The following is a 17,386-nucleotide window of genomic DNA, read 5'->3' as shown; positions in this document are numbered from 1 at the left end:
TTAAGTGATTATGGGAAGAGACAAATTTGCTGCCCATTTCATGCAGAAGAATTTTGGAGAAGAACAGTCAAAAGGGCCCGAGGAGGCTCGGCCAGAACGTGAGGGGCACTGACATTTCCCGGCGGCCCTGAGCTGGACTGCCCAGAGCCTCAGCGCTCTTCTCGTGGGGCCCCCGTCCATCACACACAGGACGGTGCTGGAGCATGACCCTGAAGGAAGGGGACCGTGTTCCCTTTAACTCTTCCTAGGCGAGTCCTCACCCCAGAGCCCCCAGCCCGCTCCTTACTGAGGAAGAAACTCGAGGGGATATGGGATTATTTACAGTCCATCTATGACATCTATGGAGAGGCGACACTGAGTAATTTTCTGGTCAACAGACCTGCTGACTCTGGGCCCAGCAGGGCGACTACATGTTGGTGGTTCTGAGCATGGGGGGGTCGACGTTCTGGGGACACAGAGCTCTCTCCACTGGGTCCCGTGGCCAGCACGGGGCCTCTGCACGGACCAGGCTGGGGCAGAACGAGCAAGGCCGATGAAGAAGCCAGCTCTCCATTGGTAGCAGCTGCAGAACACTAGCCCGAGGGTGGCTGGCTTCTTACTCTACTGGCGTCCAATGAAGCAGATCTTGTATTTCAGAAGTTGTGATACTTTACCAACCCGTCATTCTGAAGGCCAGACTCAGAAAAACGAAGAACTCTGTGCTGCGGTGTTCTTTGGCGTAAATGATGCGGAGCGCCGGGCTGTGACACAGGACCAGCAGGGCGCCGAGGAGGCTCCTCGTCTGCCCGCCTGCAGCCGGCCAGCGGGCAGCACCGCAGCAAGAGCCCACGCCATCCCTCGACCAGAGGGAGCGGCTCAGAGCCGAGGAGAAAGGGGCCGAGTGTCTATTTTAAATGGGTATTATCATTGTAAACGCACAAAGACAGAAACAAATTAGACAGGAAAACCCAGGGTGCACAACTGGGGTGGCCAAGTCCTAAAGGCAAAAGATAAAGTGCAAGCTACAGCACAAACATACGAAAGTGTTCAGACGTTTCTGACATGTTTATCCAGGAAGCAACCAGTTAGAGCCGGCTCTGTGAAGACCATCCGTGCATCACACAGCTCCCCAGGCAAGTGGTCTCGGGATCCTTTTGTGTGAACTTTGGCCTCGACCTTTGCGGGAAGGGGACAGCTGAGGCCGCTCCGCGCTCGCCCAGCTCCCCCGGTGAACTGTTGGAGGATACAGGTGTTGCTGAAGCAGAGAAGTGTTTTGTTTTGTTTGTTTTTACAATATTTCACAAAGTCCTGTGGTATTTCTGATCCTGGTTTGAACATGAGAGCAACGGCCCCACCTCTTGTGTCTGCTTTCATCAAGAGGGTGCGTCTAACATCAGACCTGGGAGAACACCATGGAGGGTTAAGGCCAACAGGCCTGGGGAGGGTTTCTGCAAGGGACAAGTGCCAGCATGACTAAACCGGCCTGAACCACACGTGTGAAAGGCATCTCAGAGCCTGCATGTGGGTGCAAGGAGTCTGAGGAGACGAGGCAGGAAGCAAGGACACAAGCCTGGCCAAAAGGGCCTGGCAGAGAGACACACACGCATATGCACACAAACACACATGTACATATGTTCTTGCAGGACACACACAACCTCCTCACACGGAGGTGCCTGCCCACATATACACGTGTATGTGAACCTATGCACACAAGCACACACATCACACATCTGCAGACTCCTCCGTGGAAAGACTCTTCTTGCTGAAGAAAATGCTGGCAGGTCAACACCAACTTCACCTCAGTTCAGCTCAGTTCAGTCACTCAGTCGTGTCCGACTCTTTGCGACCCCAGGGACTGCAGCACGCCAGGCCTCCCTGTCCATCACCAGCTCCTGGAGTTTACCCAAACCCACGTCCAATGAGTCAGTGATGCCATCCAGCCATCCCATCCTCTGTCGTCCAGCCATCCCATCCTCTGTGGTCCCCTTCTCCTGCCCTCAGTCTTTCCCAGCATCAGGGTCTTTTCCAATGAGTCAGCTCCTCACATCAGGTGGCCAAAGTATTGGAGTTTCAGCTTCAGCATCAGTCCTTCCATTGAATATTCAGGACTGATCTCCTTTAGGATGGACTGGTTGGATCTCCTTGCAGTCCAAGGGACTCTCAAGAGTCTTCTCCAACAACACAGGTCAAAAGCATCAATTCTTCAGTGTTCAGCTTTCTTTATAGTCCAACTCTCACCTCCATACATGACTACTGGAGAAACCATAGCTTTGACTAGACGGACCTTTGTTGACAAAGTAATGTCTCTTTTTAATATGCTGTCTGGGTTGTTCATAACTTTCCTTCCAAGGAGTAAGTGTCTTTTTATTTTATGGCTGCAGTCACCATCTGCAGTGATTTGGGAGCCTAGAAAAATAAAATCAGCCACTGTTTCCATTGTTTCCCCATCTATTTGCCATGATGCGATGGGACCAGATGCCACGATCTTAGTTTTCTGAATGTTGAGCTTTAAGCTAACTTTTTCACTCTCACTTTCATCAAGAGGCTCTTTAGTTCTTCGCTTTCTGCCATAAGGGTGGTGTCATCTGCATATCTGATATTATTAATATTTCTCCTGGAAATCTTGATTCCAGCTTGTGCTTTCTCCAGCCCACCATTTCTCATGATGTACTCTGCATAGAAGTTAAATAAGCAGGGTGACAATATACAGCCTTGACATACTCCTTTTCCTATTTGGAACCAGTCTGTTGTTTCATGCCCGGTTCTAACTGTTGCTTCCTGACCTGCATACAGATTTCTCAGAGGCAGGTCAGGTGGTCTGGTATTCCCATCTCTTTCAGAATTTTCCACAGTTTATTGTGATCCACACAGTCAAAGGCATTTACATAGTCAATGAAGCAGAAATAGATGTTTTTCTGGAACTTTCTTGCTTTTTCGATGATCCAGCGGATGTTGGCAATTTGATCTCTGGTTCCTCTGCCTTTTCTAAAACCAGCTTGAACACTGACTTCGAGCAACCAAACTGTGCCCTGGTCCTGGGCACCGTCGCCAGATAACAAAGCCTCCCTGGGAGGTAGAGGGAAATTCAGAGGCCCTGCCTTCTTCCGGGGCAGGTCATCTGAAGCCTAGGCAAGCGGTCAGTGATGCAGCTTCCAGTCCATTTCTCGGCTCTCCAAATATAAGCAAGAGTTGCTGACCACCACATGTCCGTGATCAGAAAAACCTTCAGAGAGATAGACTTCCTCGTGTTCACCTGACCCAACCCCCTGTTTCAGAGATGAGAAGTCAGGTGCAGCCCGCCAGCCTGGCATCTCGTCCTGGTTGCATGGTTCCCTGACCTCTGGGAGCTCGGGGTGTGCAGAGGCCAGGAGCTTACCACCCCAGCCCTATCTCTGCCCATGTGGAGACCCACAGCACCTCCTGCCCCAGACCGGGGAGGGGAGAGAGGCCGGTGGGGCCATACCAGTCCTGTTGGGCTGCACGCCTGCACCGCTCTCAGGGTTTACATCGTGCATTTTAATAAAATTACAGTAAAAGCACACAGAGCACTTCAGAGAGGGCACCACTGTACCAAGAGGGGCTGACCGGCACTCTCAGGCCTCGCAGAAATCCACTGGAAAACCTCGGTACTCTCCGTGTGTGTGGGTCATGCCTTTCACAGAATGTCCAGCAACAGAGCTGGGGCCTGAGCTCTCCCTGCAGGACCAGCAGAGTCCACGTCCCGCCCAGGTCATCAGGACGTCCCCCGCAAGTGGCCCGGGTCATGTGGGTGAATGCAGATGGTCCCATGGACCCAGGGCCCAGCCTGCCCTGAGCATGCTGAGGAGACATTCGCCACAGCAGCCCAACTCGGACAAAGGGCCTGTAAGCAACCCCAAGGCTTCTAGACCAACGGTCACTATTTGGCCAGAGTGAACGCCCAGATGTGTATCACTCAGGTTTTTCACAGGGAGAGAGTGAGGGGTCCAGAAGTCATCACGACCATGATGGCGTGGGGCCCATCTGCAGAGCATTGCAGGCCCTCGTGCTCACGTGCGGATGACACTCACGCCCACGGAGACCCCAACATGGGCACCGGTCACTCTGCGATGACCATCAGGACAGCACTTGTGAGATTCGGGCAGTGGAGGAGGATGACAAATATCAGGCATCACTTGGCGACAATGTTCCTCTTACATATCCATCACTCAAAAGACCCGGGTCTTAGAATCTCCAGGAAGCTGCTTTTGTCAGAACCCTGTATGACCGTGTGTCAGAAACCTCAGAATACCTCCAAGATCGCCTGGCATCTGACTTTTCTTTTTCTTCTTTCTTCTGTTTTTTTAATTTAATGCCAGAGATTTGCTTGAAAAGAAAGACAGTCCCAATGGTCTTAGATCAAAAGAAAAACATTAATGAGTTTGCTGGGTTCTAAAAATACAGACTCCACAAATTTCAAAGAAAATATGAGAAAAACCCATCGGTGTAAACCACTGCACTTCTGTTCAAGGTCAGCAGAGCATAATATGAAATGCAGAAAACATTTTCATCCAACTTTAACCAAATACTGAAATATTTCAATCGTTTCCAAATTAGAACATCCGTAAGAGACTGGCCCATGAAGCTGTCACCCATCAAATACATGGAAATGTCCTCAAAACACGCAGCTTCACAGTCACCAACTTGATACTTGAGTCACCAGCCAATTTCAACACCAGGAATAATTTAGGGCAAACGCGGATGAGTCTTCACATTCCCTGCGGTGGAAGGGTCTTTCGGCCTGCTTCTCCACCTCTCACCATCAGAGCGGAACGCGCCCGAGCTGGGCTGGTATGGAGTCTAGCCAGCGCTCTTGGACAGAGCGGGGCAGCAGCAGCTGCCCACTGCCGCCAGGATGCCTGTCCGCCCACCAGCACCAGGCCCCTCCTGTTCATACTGAACCCCCACCATGTGGCCTGGGGTGGGCTGGGGGTGTTAGATGCCAGACTTTGGGCGGCAGGACGGGGAAGTGGCCTGAGAAGCAAGCCAGCTGGTATGAGGGGCCCATCCCGTCTGGGGAGGTCCCGCTCCCGCTCTGAGCCCGGATCCAGGGAGAAGCTGCTTATGCAGGAAAAGTCTGCTGCAGATGGGAAACCCCTTTTCTGTGGCCTCCTGCGGACCAGACTCAGATCACAGACTCAGAGACGGGGGCTGAGAGCAGATGCCTCAGAGCCCCAAGCCTGCCCCCCAGATCTACAATGTCGGGGTCCCTAATGCCCGCGTATTTCAAACTGTGCTGTACGACTGACAGCACCTCTTTAAAGTAACTTCATGTATTTGCCACCCCCAGTAGCTGAAGCACCAAATAAACTTGATCTTGAAATTCACAGGTATCTTCACATTCTCTTTATTTTAATCCTTTTGATTTGAATTAAACTTGGTTTTAAGAGATAAGTTCTGTTTTTACCTTCATTGCTGTTGTTCAGTCACTAGGTCATGTCCAATTCTTTGTGATCCCATGGACTGCAGCATGCCAGGCTTTCCTGTCCTTCACTGTCTCCCAGATCCATGTCCACTGAGTCAGTGATGTTATCTAATCATCTCATCCTCTGCTGCCCCCTTCTCCTATTGCCGTCAATCTTTCCCAACATCAGGGTCTTTTCCAGCAAGTCAGCTCGTCTCATCAGGTGGCCAAAGTACTGGGGCTTCAGTAACAGTCTTTCCAATGAACATTCAGGGTTGATTTCCTTTAGGATTAATTGGTTTGATCTCCTTGCTTTCCAAGGGACTCTCAAGAGTCTTCTCCAGCACCACAGTTTGAAAGCACCAGTTCTTCAGCACTCAGCCACATCTTTAAAGAAGATTTGGACTTCTTTATGGCCCAAATCTCACATCCATACGTGACTACTGGAAAAACCATAACTTTGACTACATGAGCCTTTGTCGACCACGTGGTGTCTTTCTTTCTAATACGCCGTCTAGGTTTGTCACAGCTTTCCTTCCAAGGAGCAAGTGTCTTTTAACTTCATGGCTGCAGTCACAGCAGTAGTTTTTAAACTTCTTCTCCCTTATCTCATTTTTTGTCATAAATTTATGGCATGAAATTTCTTCAGTGAGATGTGAGAATTCCAACCAAGGGAGAAATCCAGAAGAATTAGGCTGGATCCAAACACAAGTGAGCTGCAGATGGCGTTCCCAAAAGGCCGTCTGTGCTTAATGCCAACTTAACCTCCTGTCCAAAAGTGAGGCAAGGTAGACTCTGCAGAGTTCCAAGTGTGAGGTTTGGGAGAGTCCACCCTAGCAGATGGACTCAGACAGACTGACGGATGGATGGGCCTCTGGCCTCAGCGTAATTAATCCGTCTCAGACACCCACAGAGACCATGGCCAACACAGAGGTTTAATGTGGCAGCTTCCTCACAGTCCTCCAACTGAGTGTCTGATGGGAGGTATCACCAAGAGGATATCTGATGGGGCTGTCTAAAAGAACAGGGCACCAAAGAGGAACATAAAACTCAAACCTCACACCACAGCACCTGTCCTCATGAGTTAAGCCAGCACAGGCCACTGTTTCTAGAAACTTCTCTGCAGGGAAGATCCCTTGATACTTGAGACTATTCTTGGGTCACTTCTCATTTCTCAGCGCAGATACCTGAGGTGTGTAATGGCCATCAAGGCATAAAGTTACATCCAAGTTTCTCACAGAGTGATGTGTTTAGGGCACACTAATCGAATGCCAGGAGGAAGGTGGGTGCTGGGCTGCCCGACGCCCATGGGCAGAGGGTCCCATGAGGTGCCAACAGGAGCAGCACCCAGGTCCAGGGAACAGGCAGCTCCGTCTCCGTCACAGGGAGAAGTGCCTCGGACCTGCCCGCTAGGCTGGGTGGCACTGTGGGAGGAAAGCAGAGGCTGGCCAAGTGCAGGCCCAGGGCACCAGCTTCCCTTCATTTGAGCGGTTGTTGGGCTAACAGCTAGACACCGCAGGACGTGGTCTCAAGGGGGTTTTAGCCTGTGTGGTCTTTTCTCCTAGATAATAAGAAAAAAAAAAGTTAAATCTCTTTCTTAAAATGACTCTATTTGTGTTTGAAACGTGTTTTGCTGAGTCAAACCTTTCATTAACATGGGAAACCTTTCAATGTTTTGCTCTAAGTGTGCTTGTTAGCTCTAAATCCGCTTCTTAAATCAGGAAAACTGAAAATTACAAGTGTAAAATCCGTGCCAAAAAAGAAGAGAAAAAAAATCCCTGAAAACAGCACAGGCGCTATTATGCACGCCCCACACGCTACGGAAGGTGAAATGAGAAGGGCTTGGAAGAACCACTTTAAAAATGGGAGCAAGGAAGAATAATTTCAGGAGACTCTGGAAACACTCTGTGAAACGTGGATGAATTTGTGTTGCAATGTGTGACGTCATAAAACATTCTAAGAAAGAAGAACATTCAACAAGAATACGATGATTCAAAAACGACCCTTACCGCGACGCGCCCTGACAAAGATTCACGAGCAGAAACTCTTGACTTTTTACACAGGAAAACTTGACCAGGCGAAGATAAAGCACGTGAACGTACGTTTCAGGGCTTGGCTCTTGAACAGTGATGGAAGGAAACTTACCTTTGCAGTTGCCTCGATAAGCAATTTCTAGCTGGGGGTCTTTGCACTTGGCGCGTTGGAACTCGCAGCGGGACAGGAAGGTCCTCCCGTCGGAGGCACACAGCGGCTTCTGGGCGGAGCCCCCGCAGTCCAAGCTGCAATCTTTGTCCTTGTCTTGGTCAACTCTCAAAAACTTGGAGGAGAAAAGAAAAAAGAATCCAGACATCTTAAGGAGTGTTCTGGGGAATGCAGGAGGCTGTCTAGGCCACTTAGCGTTGAGGGAGTGCCCCAGAAACACGGTGGGAAGCCCGGAAGCCTCTGACCTCCGGGGTCTCAGTCATCCGGATAGCTGGTCGTTCCCGCTCTGCTCAGCATTGGGTGTGTGAACCTCTGAAGGCTGCACCACTGGCCTGGGACACCACCCAGGTCTGCCCTGGGACACACGCGCTCTGTTTACTCTAAGAGGCTGCATAGCAATGCTGTGCTTTGAGTCTGTGAATTCAGTGCCTGGGTGACCCCTCCATTCACTACGTTTTGCCGTAAGCTTGGAAGTCACGTGTGTCCGGAGCCCCCTGTCTTTCTGGAATTGGGGGGCAGGCCCTCCCTGCTGGACAGCACCTCACAATCTCATCCACACCCCAGGTACCCCTTCGTGTGGAAGGTCAGTTTCTGAGTAAGTGCCCTGGCTCCAGAGGGAGTTCTTTCCATGGGGTCTGAGGGGCTTCAGGGGCACTACAGGCACACAGCCCCTGCCCTGGGGGCCCCTCCTGGATCCCTATCCTTGCCTTGGCTCCTCTGATGACCTGGACACACAGCTTCAGAGCTCAGGGGTCTCCCAGTGGGGCTCAGATCTGGCCACCAGCCCCCACACCTGCCCCCACACCCACCGCCACCCATGGATGGTATCCTCTGCCACCTCAGCTTCCCAACCCCAGTCCTGTCCAGTCCTGCTCACCCCAGACACAATGACCAACACCAGGCTGACTCCAACGCTGCTTCGTGTTAGAGGACGTGGCCCCTGGAGCATCGCCTGCTCCACATAGGCCTTTGCTCTGATTAACGGAGCAGCACTGAGTCATCAAAGGAAAGGTCAGTGCTGAGGTGTGGCCACTGCTCAACACTCCACGGCGTGTGCAGAGCCCTGGGCACTGTGGCCATTTGAACGGTTTATCCAGCGTGTTTGCCCCCATAATACTTGGCTCCGCTCACAGCACCCCCTCCCCTGTTCAAGTAGGAGCCGGAGGAAGAGAGGCAATGGAGTTCAGCAGAAGCTCAGGGACCTCATCGACCTGTTCTCTCGTCAGGAAGAAAAAGAAAGAAAAGTCTCAAACTCCGGGCGCCTCATTCCTTGAGAAGATAGATACCCAAACTCGCCCCTTTCATCTCCGAGTGTCCTGCTTGGCGACATGTGAAGACCAATAACGCCGAAGCTGAGGTGAAGCCATGGGGAGGGACGGGCCCTGGGTCTGGGGGCCAGCTGCCCAGGGAAGCACATCCCTCCTGGGGTCCAGGTGGGGTCCTGGGGAAGATGGGCAGTGAGGGCATCGTGGCCAGGAGCCTGTGGGTGACCACTTCTCTACCTGAACCTCTGGGAGCTGACTAAGGGCCATTTCCTAGGTTTCTGGATGAAGGCTCCAGACACCAGGCCGTGCTCAGCACCTGAGCATCACGTCTTCATCCAGCGGGGCTCTGGGACGCAGGGGGCAGACTTTCCACACTCTAATTCTTCCTGTGAGTAAGTTCACTTGCTGAAATGATCTGTGCTTATTTTAACCAACAGGCAAGGGAAAAGAGATCATTGCCTTTCCAAGATTTTGCAAAAAAAAAAAAATTATTCTTAAATACAGCAAGTACAGAAGCTTTCTGTGTGGATCAAAACAAACTGTGGAAAATTCTTAAAGAGATGGGAATTGCAGACTACCTTACCTGCCTCCTGAGTAATCTTTATGCTGGTCAAGAAGCAACAGTTAGAACAAGACATGGAACAACAGACTGGTCCTAAATCACAAAAGGAGTATATCAAGGCTGTATATTGTCACCCTGCTTACTTAACTTATATGCAGAGTACATCATGAGAAACGCTGGGCTGGAAGAAGCACAAGCTGGAATCAAGATTGCCGGGAGAAGTATCAATAACATCAGATATGCAGATGACACCACCCCAACCCTTATGGCAGAAAGTGAAGAGGAACTCTTGATGAAAGTAAAAGAGGAGAGTGAAAAAGATGGCTTAAAACTCAAGATTCAGAAAATGAAGATCATGGCATCCAGTCCTCTCACTTCATGGCAAATAGGTGGGGATACAATGGAAACCATGACAGACTTTATTTTCTTGGGCTCCAAAATTATTGTGGACAGTGACTGCAGCCATGAAATTAAAAGATGCTTGCTCCTTGGAAGAAAGCTATGACCAACCTAGACAGCATATTAAAAAGCAGAGACATCACTTTAATGATGAAGGTCCATCTGGTCAAAGCTATGGTTTGTCTAGTAGTCCTGTATGGATGTGAGAGTTGGACCATATAGAAGGCTCAGTGCTAAAGAATTGATGCTTTCAAACTATGATGTTGGAGAAGACTCTTGAGAGTCCCTTGGACTGCAAGGAGATCCGACCTGTCCATCCTAAAGGAAATCAGTCTTGAATACTCATTGGAAGTACTGACGCTGAAGTTGAAACTCCAATACTTTGGCCACCTAATGTGAAGAGCTGACTCACTGGAAAAGACCCTGATGCTGGGAAAGATTGAGGGCAGGAGGAGAAGGGGGCAACAGAAGATGAGACGGTTGGATGGCATCACCAAGCCAATGGACGTGAACTTGGGCAAACTCAGAGATGGTGAGGGACAAGGGGACCTGGTGTGCTGCAGTCCATGGGGTCAAAGAGAGTCGGACACGCTGAGCTACTGAACCAGAAAAAGCACAGAAGCACATTGACTGAATTCTGTCACTGCAGAATTTCAACCTCTTTTTCTTTTCGCTCTCCCTGAGACTGATTCGTGTCAGCCAACGTTCCAGCCCTGGCGGCAGCAGCTCCCAGGAGACAGGATCTCCACACGAGGGATCCTGTCTGCATGAAACGCTGCTTGTCTTTCAAAGCTGCCTCATTCTGCTCCTCACAAGCATCTAGTTTTCACAGACTTGTTCCTATGACTCACAGTTGGCTGGGACCAGAGCAGTTTTGTGCAAGAGCAAGAGAGACAGGGAGAGGGGCCACAGAGGAGCAGAGCTGACTGAAACATCCCAGGACCCTCCCAGGCCCGGCCCACACGGGAGCCCGCCCAGAAGGAGCGCCGTTCAATTTCAGATGAAAACAGGCAATAACGTAAATCCTGCTAATTTTTACGTATAAGAGGTGCTCTATTTGTATTTCCTGAAACCCTAAGACAAGGAAATGCAGATGACTTAGGGAAGACACCATAATTACGATTCTCTCTAAATGGAGGGCGACAGCCTCTCTCTTCTCAGTTTTGAAAAAGTCAAGCATTCAGGCGTTTGGGATTTGACTGTAATTCTTGGTAATTTAATGGTGTGGAACAAACAATGGACCCGTTCTTTCTCAGAAATGAGAGAACTCATACTTTCTCCACATTTCTCCCCCTCCCCACTTTTACCAGCAATTAAATTCCAGGGGAGTCAGTGCACAGAGGAAAGTGAGCTTTTCAAGGAGCTAGATTCTTTACTAAACAAAGCCCAGGGAGGAAAATAAAATATACCAATATTCCTCTTCTAAAGAATTTAGTGTTCACTAACGAACATGGCTGAGGGCCTTCACACTGGTTCTGATAAAAGGCCCTTTGTCCAGCTTAGAGGGACTCTGTTACCCCTGAGCAGCGCCATGACAGCAACGCCCTCGGGGCCCGAGCCCGTCTCTCTTCCGTTCAGGATGCAGTGCTGTCGGCACGTGGGGGGTGGGGGGCGGGCTAAGGGGCTGCACGTGCACATCTGCCCGCAGGTCGACTGGCCGCAGCGCTAGCGAAAGCGCGTCCAGTGTGCACGGGTCACAGCCGTGGTCCACATTCTGCTTAATAAATGTAGGGTTTAAACCAGAGGGAAAGTGGGAACAAAGTGAAACCGTTTAAGAAACGGATTAAACTCTTAATACGGACAAATTTTTCCCCTGCAATGTTGATATGTTGATGGAAGATGGCGTTTTTACAAGATAACACAGGGCATGGGTTAAATTAAGAAAAACATCTCTGAATTACATAATCATGCAGCTGGAAGATTCCCCAAAGCAAGAACTTTCTAAATAATGAGCCACCGGAAAGCGAACATCGCTTCCAAGGACGTGTGCTTGCTCGATGCCAGGACGAGGCCCACACACCAGGGAGGGGAGACAGGTCGGAACCCGTGGTGCGTCCGGGGTGCAGGTGGATCTGGGGGGCTCGAGAGAGGACGTGACCTTGAACCACCAAGGAAGGAGGTGGGGAGGACGAGAAACACACACCCTGCTTTAAAGGGCAGCTTCACTTTAGACCCTGAGCTGTCAGATCTCAGGAAAGTGCTCCCTACTTTCTAGTGGAATAGAGAAGCGAACCCGTGACTCAAAGCCGGACAAGCATTTTCCAGCCGAGCCTGCAGCTGAGACGCTCCAGGGAAACACAGCTGCTGCAGGGTGTTCTCTGCCCAGAGACAGCCACCCCTCACTCACTCATTCTCTCTCTCACTCACTCACTCACTCATTTCTCATCCATTTGCTGGAACTAACACGCACCCACCCACGCATGTTTAAAAGCACTCTACTTCAGTGTTTTAGCAGTCTTTGCCTCCGTGTCCCACTCTTCAGGAATAAAGCCTCGTATTTCTAGGGCAGGCGACAGTCAGCTCCGTCTTGAACTGGACTTGCCCAGTGACTGCTGGGGGACTGTCCTCTGTCACGAGTTTTCCTGGACTCTGCGAGGGTTCGGAGGAGGGCCCGTCCTCGCGGAGAGTAAGGTCCAGAGGCAACCAACAGCACAGGGGCTCACCACCCAGCTCGGCCCGTGAGCACCGTCCTGTCGTGCGGGACACAGGCCTGGCAGGCCTTGCCAGGACAGCATGAGCGTCTGAGAGCGTGGGATGGGCTTCTGACTCCTGTGTGGGGATCTGAAGACTCTCACCCAAGAGAGCCTTTGAGAAGACGGGAAAGGAAGACAGCAGTGTGGAGTCCGAGCACAGAGACCCAGGGGAGCAAACCAAGAGCCGTGACGTCAGGGGGTCTGCCGGGGGTCATGCTGAGACTGGCCTGCAGACCAACGGGCCGGAAGGGACTGGGGCTCCCTTTCCTGCGACCACGACATTCCCAACTCTGCATTCTCCTCGCTGCACACAGATAACCCAGCGGACAGTCTGACAAAATGACCCCCACACTACGACAGCCCTCCAGGCCTTGATCATTAACTGGCAATTAGCATGGATGCCGTGAACCCATGAAAAGTGGATTCTGCGACGGCCAGACGCTACTCAGGACCTTCAGCACACCATCAGAGCCACCAGCATGGCAGCGGGGGGTCACGTGCTTATCTGCGCAGTGGGAGTGATAGCACTTTCTCTGCTGACCTTTGCGGTAGCCGTGCGAATGGCTAAAGCACCGAGACTCACGCTGCGCCTGAGAAGGACGAAGTAAACTGCAGGGCGAGGAGGGCATCTGTGTCTCCACGTGTGCACGGCCCCGCCGGGAGCTGCCGGCCGGGGCTGATGGATCACCAGGATGCGCTGGCCAGCACAGAGCCAGTGGGATGGGCTTCTACTAGATCCCCCCTTTTCTGATTTGGAAAACTAGCCGGCAACATAGGTGAAAACAGTAGACTGTGGGTCTTGCAGAGGGGATCTGTCTTAATACGTCACAGATGCTGAGTGAAACCGTGAGGGAGACCGCACAGCATTGAGAACAGGCGTCACGGCACCAGCATCATTTGGGGTCTCTTGATGGCTTTTCATTGTATTTACGGGACAGCTGCAGGGATTTAAAAACCAAGGGCAAACGATTGTGATGAATTCTTTTTTTTTTTTCAATTTTTACGACTAGATTTATGTTGTAAACCCAACAAACAGAGAGAAAGTGGACGACACTCTGCTGATAAATGCCAGTGTGGGTGGGGGTGGTCGGCACTGCAGGGCAGAGTGGGCAAAGGAAGGGTATTGACTTTGGAGACAGGTAGCTGGCTGTGTGTCCCAGGACAGTTGTCCTCTTAGCCAAATGATCCTGGCTTCTTCATTGTGAAATGAAGATGGTGGTAACACTAAGGCTTATTCCATCATTGTTATTGTGAAAAGAAGATGAAGGACGTGGATGAGGATGTCCTTGGAAAAGACACGGAGATGTGACCAGCAGGAAGCCCTCCCGGGTAGACGCTCGACCCCAGGCATCTTTGCTCTGGGCCATGTTCCCATCATAAAAGCTTCAAGTCTACTGGATGACCGCTAAGAGATCCTCCCATTTACAGTCATTTTCAAAAAGAAAATTAGGAGCATGAAGTCGAAAGAGAGGGAACTTAGGTGTCGAGAGGAGGGGGCAAGTTTTGCAGGAAGATGCAGGCAGCGAAGGCAGGTGGGCTCCACGCTCAGGGTCCATGGGGAGGGGGTGCTAGTGCCCGGAGAGGGACCCAGCAGAGGAGCTGGAGCAGGGGCTGCAGGAACCCTGCCCAAAGACAAACACAGGAGCGCCGTCCACCGCGAGCACACTCTAACACAGACCCACAGGGACTGAGCACACCAGAGCTGCGGCCCCGGAGCCTGGCTGAGAATCGCGAGCTCCAGGTGCTGTGGAATGAGCAGGCGTGGCAGGCGCTGCCCCACTGAGGAGGGACAGGAGCGGGGCAGGCCGGGGCACTATGTGCTTTACTCCCAGCGCTGCGGTCTCGCTCTGTCTGAGTGGACACAGACTGTTCAAGTTTTTATAGAGCCCTTGCGGGCTTCTGGTCCCCGGGCCCAGCCCCTCTCTGGTCCTCTGAGCTCCAGGCACCCTCCACATGGTAAGTGTTGGTTCCTGACCCCACAGCTGGGAAAGGCGGAAGTCCCACTCCACGCCCTGCTCTGCAGATCTCTTCTCTTTTCTCAAAGCCTGTCTTTTTAATCTACTTTCCCTCCCTGCCTCCACATTAATACTTATTTCAATGATGAAAACAGATATCTTTGCTTCTTATTAGTACTTCTTGGAGATAAGAAACTCTTGGATTTTGATTGTTCCAGATTTGTGTTTATTTGAGAGTCAGTTTGTTACTCTCAGAAAGAAAGAAAGAAAGCGAAGTCGCTCAGTCGTGCCCGACTCTTTACGTCCCCATGGACTGTAGCCCACCAGGCTCCTCTGTCCATGGGATTCTCCAGGCAAGAATACTGGAGTGGGTTGCCATGTCCTTCTCCAGGAGTTCTTCCTGACCCAGGGATTGAACCCAGGTCTCCTGCATTGCAGGCAGATGCTTTACCATCTGAGCCATCAGGGAAGTCCTGGTGTTACTCTCAAACATCTACCTGTATTTTATTAAGAAGAGTTTGAGAGTCTCAAAATAAAATACAGGTAGATGGTGTTACATGAGAACAAGGATGATCTCTGATTCTCACTTGAAGGCTCCTGACTCGACATTCAACCCCACTCTCGAGGCTCAGAGACGATCAGCGGCCTTAAAGCCTCCACTTGTACAAGCCAGGCCTGTGTCCCCAGGGTGTCACCACACGCGGTGACGTGAAGATGTGTACAGGGGTCTCACCGGGCCCCAGCCAGCACTTTCTTCATGAGTTCAGTTACAGTGAAGTGCCAGTTCTCAACAGCATCCCGAGAAGAATCAAGGCGTAGACCAAATGGAGGCTTCACAGCTACGTGTTTTTCCCTGGCTGCAGTTCTGTGAAACGGGACGAATCTGGGAAGTGGGAGAACGTTACAGTGGACGCTCGACCAACTGCTCACGAGCACCTGGGCCCTCTCGGGTAGAGATGGATGTGCCCATCCGTGAGGCCCGAGCCCAGCAGTGTGTCGGGTCTACAGCTGGTGCTCGGTAAGTGCTCACTGTCTGGGAAGCTGCAATAACACAACCCAGCGGGACTCACTGAGGAGTGACCAGGCCCGTGGCAGGCTCAGAAGGTGTTTGAGCAACCAGACACAGGGGCACGGGGCTCGTAGACATTTGAGCGTTAGGAAGACGTCTGAACCCAGGCGTGCTTGCCATGAGTGTGTTGCAGCTGACACATCTGCTTGATGGCCTGACACGCCCATCTCTCCTCACCTCCCTGGTGTGGGATGCCTCCTTCCCATGTGTTCAAGATGCCTCCAGATTAAGGCACACGAAACATCACACACACACCCTGCCTGTGTCTAAAGGCAAAGGGGAAAATCAGCCTACAGAACAAGTACAACGCTCCAGTCTGATTCCATTTTCCAACCCTCCGCCCTGCACACTGGGGTCGGTTCTGTGTCCGTTGCTTTGCCATCCACTGGGCCACCGGTCAACCCAGGGGAATCCCCGGTGTCCATCCCAGGGACCATCTGGGTACATCTGTGCACGCAGACAGGTCATGGGGACAAAGGCCCAGGGGCCCGGACCGCGCTCTGTGCACCAGCCCTGTGAGAGGGGCCGACAGATGGCCTGACTGGCACAAGGCCAGAGGCCAGGCGGAGATGGAGAAGGTGGCCACAGAGGTGCCATGCCCTGTGCTCTGTCATGACGGGGAGCTCATAAACGCCCCAACAGCCTCGCCCGCTCTGGGGCCACCAAGCAGACGGCAGAGGGCACCTCCATTCGCCCTCTGGCCCCCAGGAGACCAGCACACTCGCTGACGAAGTGACATTTCCAGAGGCCTTCAGCCAGGCTTTTTTAAGGTTCCTGCTCATTTTAAAGCATTTACAGCAAATTACACTAAAGTACATGGTAAGGCTATTAAAGAGACCTGCGCAGCAGGGGAAATGCATCCCAAAGCAGAGACACCAGAGAGCTTGCTCCCGAGCCAAACCTCAGGAGGCCGTGTGCCACATGGCAGGATGGTCCGCACGGAGGGCAGGGCGGGCGGGGTGAAGCAGGGAGCAGAGGGGCAGCCCTCTGCAGGCAGCAGGTGAGAGCGGTGCTGCGAACAGTCTCCCTTGCCCAAGAAGCGGCGGGGAGACCGGTCCCCGGGCGGGGAAGTGGGCTCGCCCCAGGTCTCAGGTGCGTTCACGCAGTCCTGACTTCTTCAGGTGAGAATGAGCACATCACACACGCTCAGGGGCCTGGGACTCCTGGGGAGACCAGACAGAACCCTGGTTCAAGTCGGCATCCCAGCCCGGCGAGACCTTCCCAGCGCCCAAAACATTGTCTGCACCCTCACCACACCCCGACCTCGTCCCTCCTCCTGTGAGGCCGGTCTGGCCCTTCCTGGGGCAAAGCAGGTGCCCGGGAGACGTGTTGAAAGCAAGGGTGTTTTGCTGAAGGCTGGGGGAGAAGCCAGCGGTCACAGGTCTGGGTCCTGCCAGGTCCACACAGGCCCAAGTGCAAAGCAGCTCCCTCACAAGGATTTGCTGCGTGAAAGGGAGGGAGTGGCTCCTGAGAGCCCGCGTGTCCAGACCCGAGCTCCCCAGCACCACTGCGGCACACGTGTGCTCCACGCTGGACCAGGCAGGGAGGCTTCCCGGGGAAAGAGGACCCAGGAAGAAACCCTCCGCTTCCAGGCTGACCGCTGCACACCTACACAACCACCACCACGGGAGAAAGAAACCCGCGGAAGGAAGTCTGAAGCCCTTTCTCTGTGGAAAGGAGCCAAGCGCCTTTGTCCACATGACCTGGGGACCAGGGCAGAGGCTGCCCCCTGGATAGGATGCTGTCAGGGCCTGGAGGCTGGGCAGGCAGAGTTCAGGGGTCACCGATGAAGGACACAAGTTCAGGTGCATCAGTGACCAAAGAAGAGACTGAGGCTCCC

At 52.3% G+C, this 17,386-nt stretch overlaps 1 protein-coding gene across 2 annotated transcripts in view; it reads right to left on the bottom strand.

Moving 5' to 3' along the window:
• SMOC2 (SPARC related modular calcium binding 2) overlaps positions 1-17,386 on the bottom strand; it is a 157,706-nt gene that overhangs the window by 101,295 nt on the left and 39,025 nt on the right. For both annotated transcript variants that reach the window (XM_070377061.1, XM_070377062.1), the window contains exon 2: positions 7,547-7,718. In XM_070377061.1, the coding sequence (XP_070233162.1) occupies positions 7,547-7,718 (172 nt within the window). The remainder of the gene's footprint in view (positions 1-7,546; positions 7,719-17,386) is intronic.

This window comes from Bos mutus, chromosome 9 (assembly GCF_027580195.1).
Source record: "Bos mutus isolate GX-2022 chromosome 9, NWIPB_WYAK_1.1, whole genome shotgun sequence".
NCBI classification, from domain to species: domain Eukaryota; kingdom Metazoa; phylum Chordata; class Mammalia; order Artiodactyla; family Bovidae; genus Bos; species Bos mutus.
The sequence above is the reverse complement of the archived record's forward strand: the minus strand, read 5'-3'. Positions and strand labels throughout refer to the sequence as shown.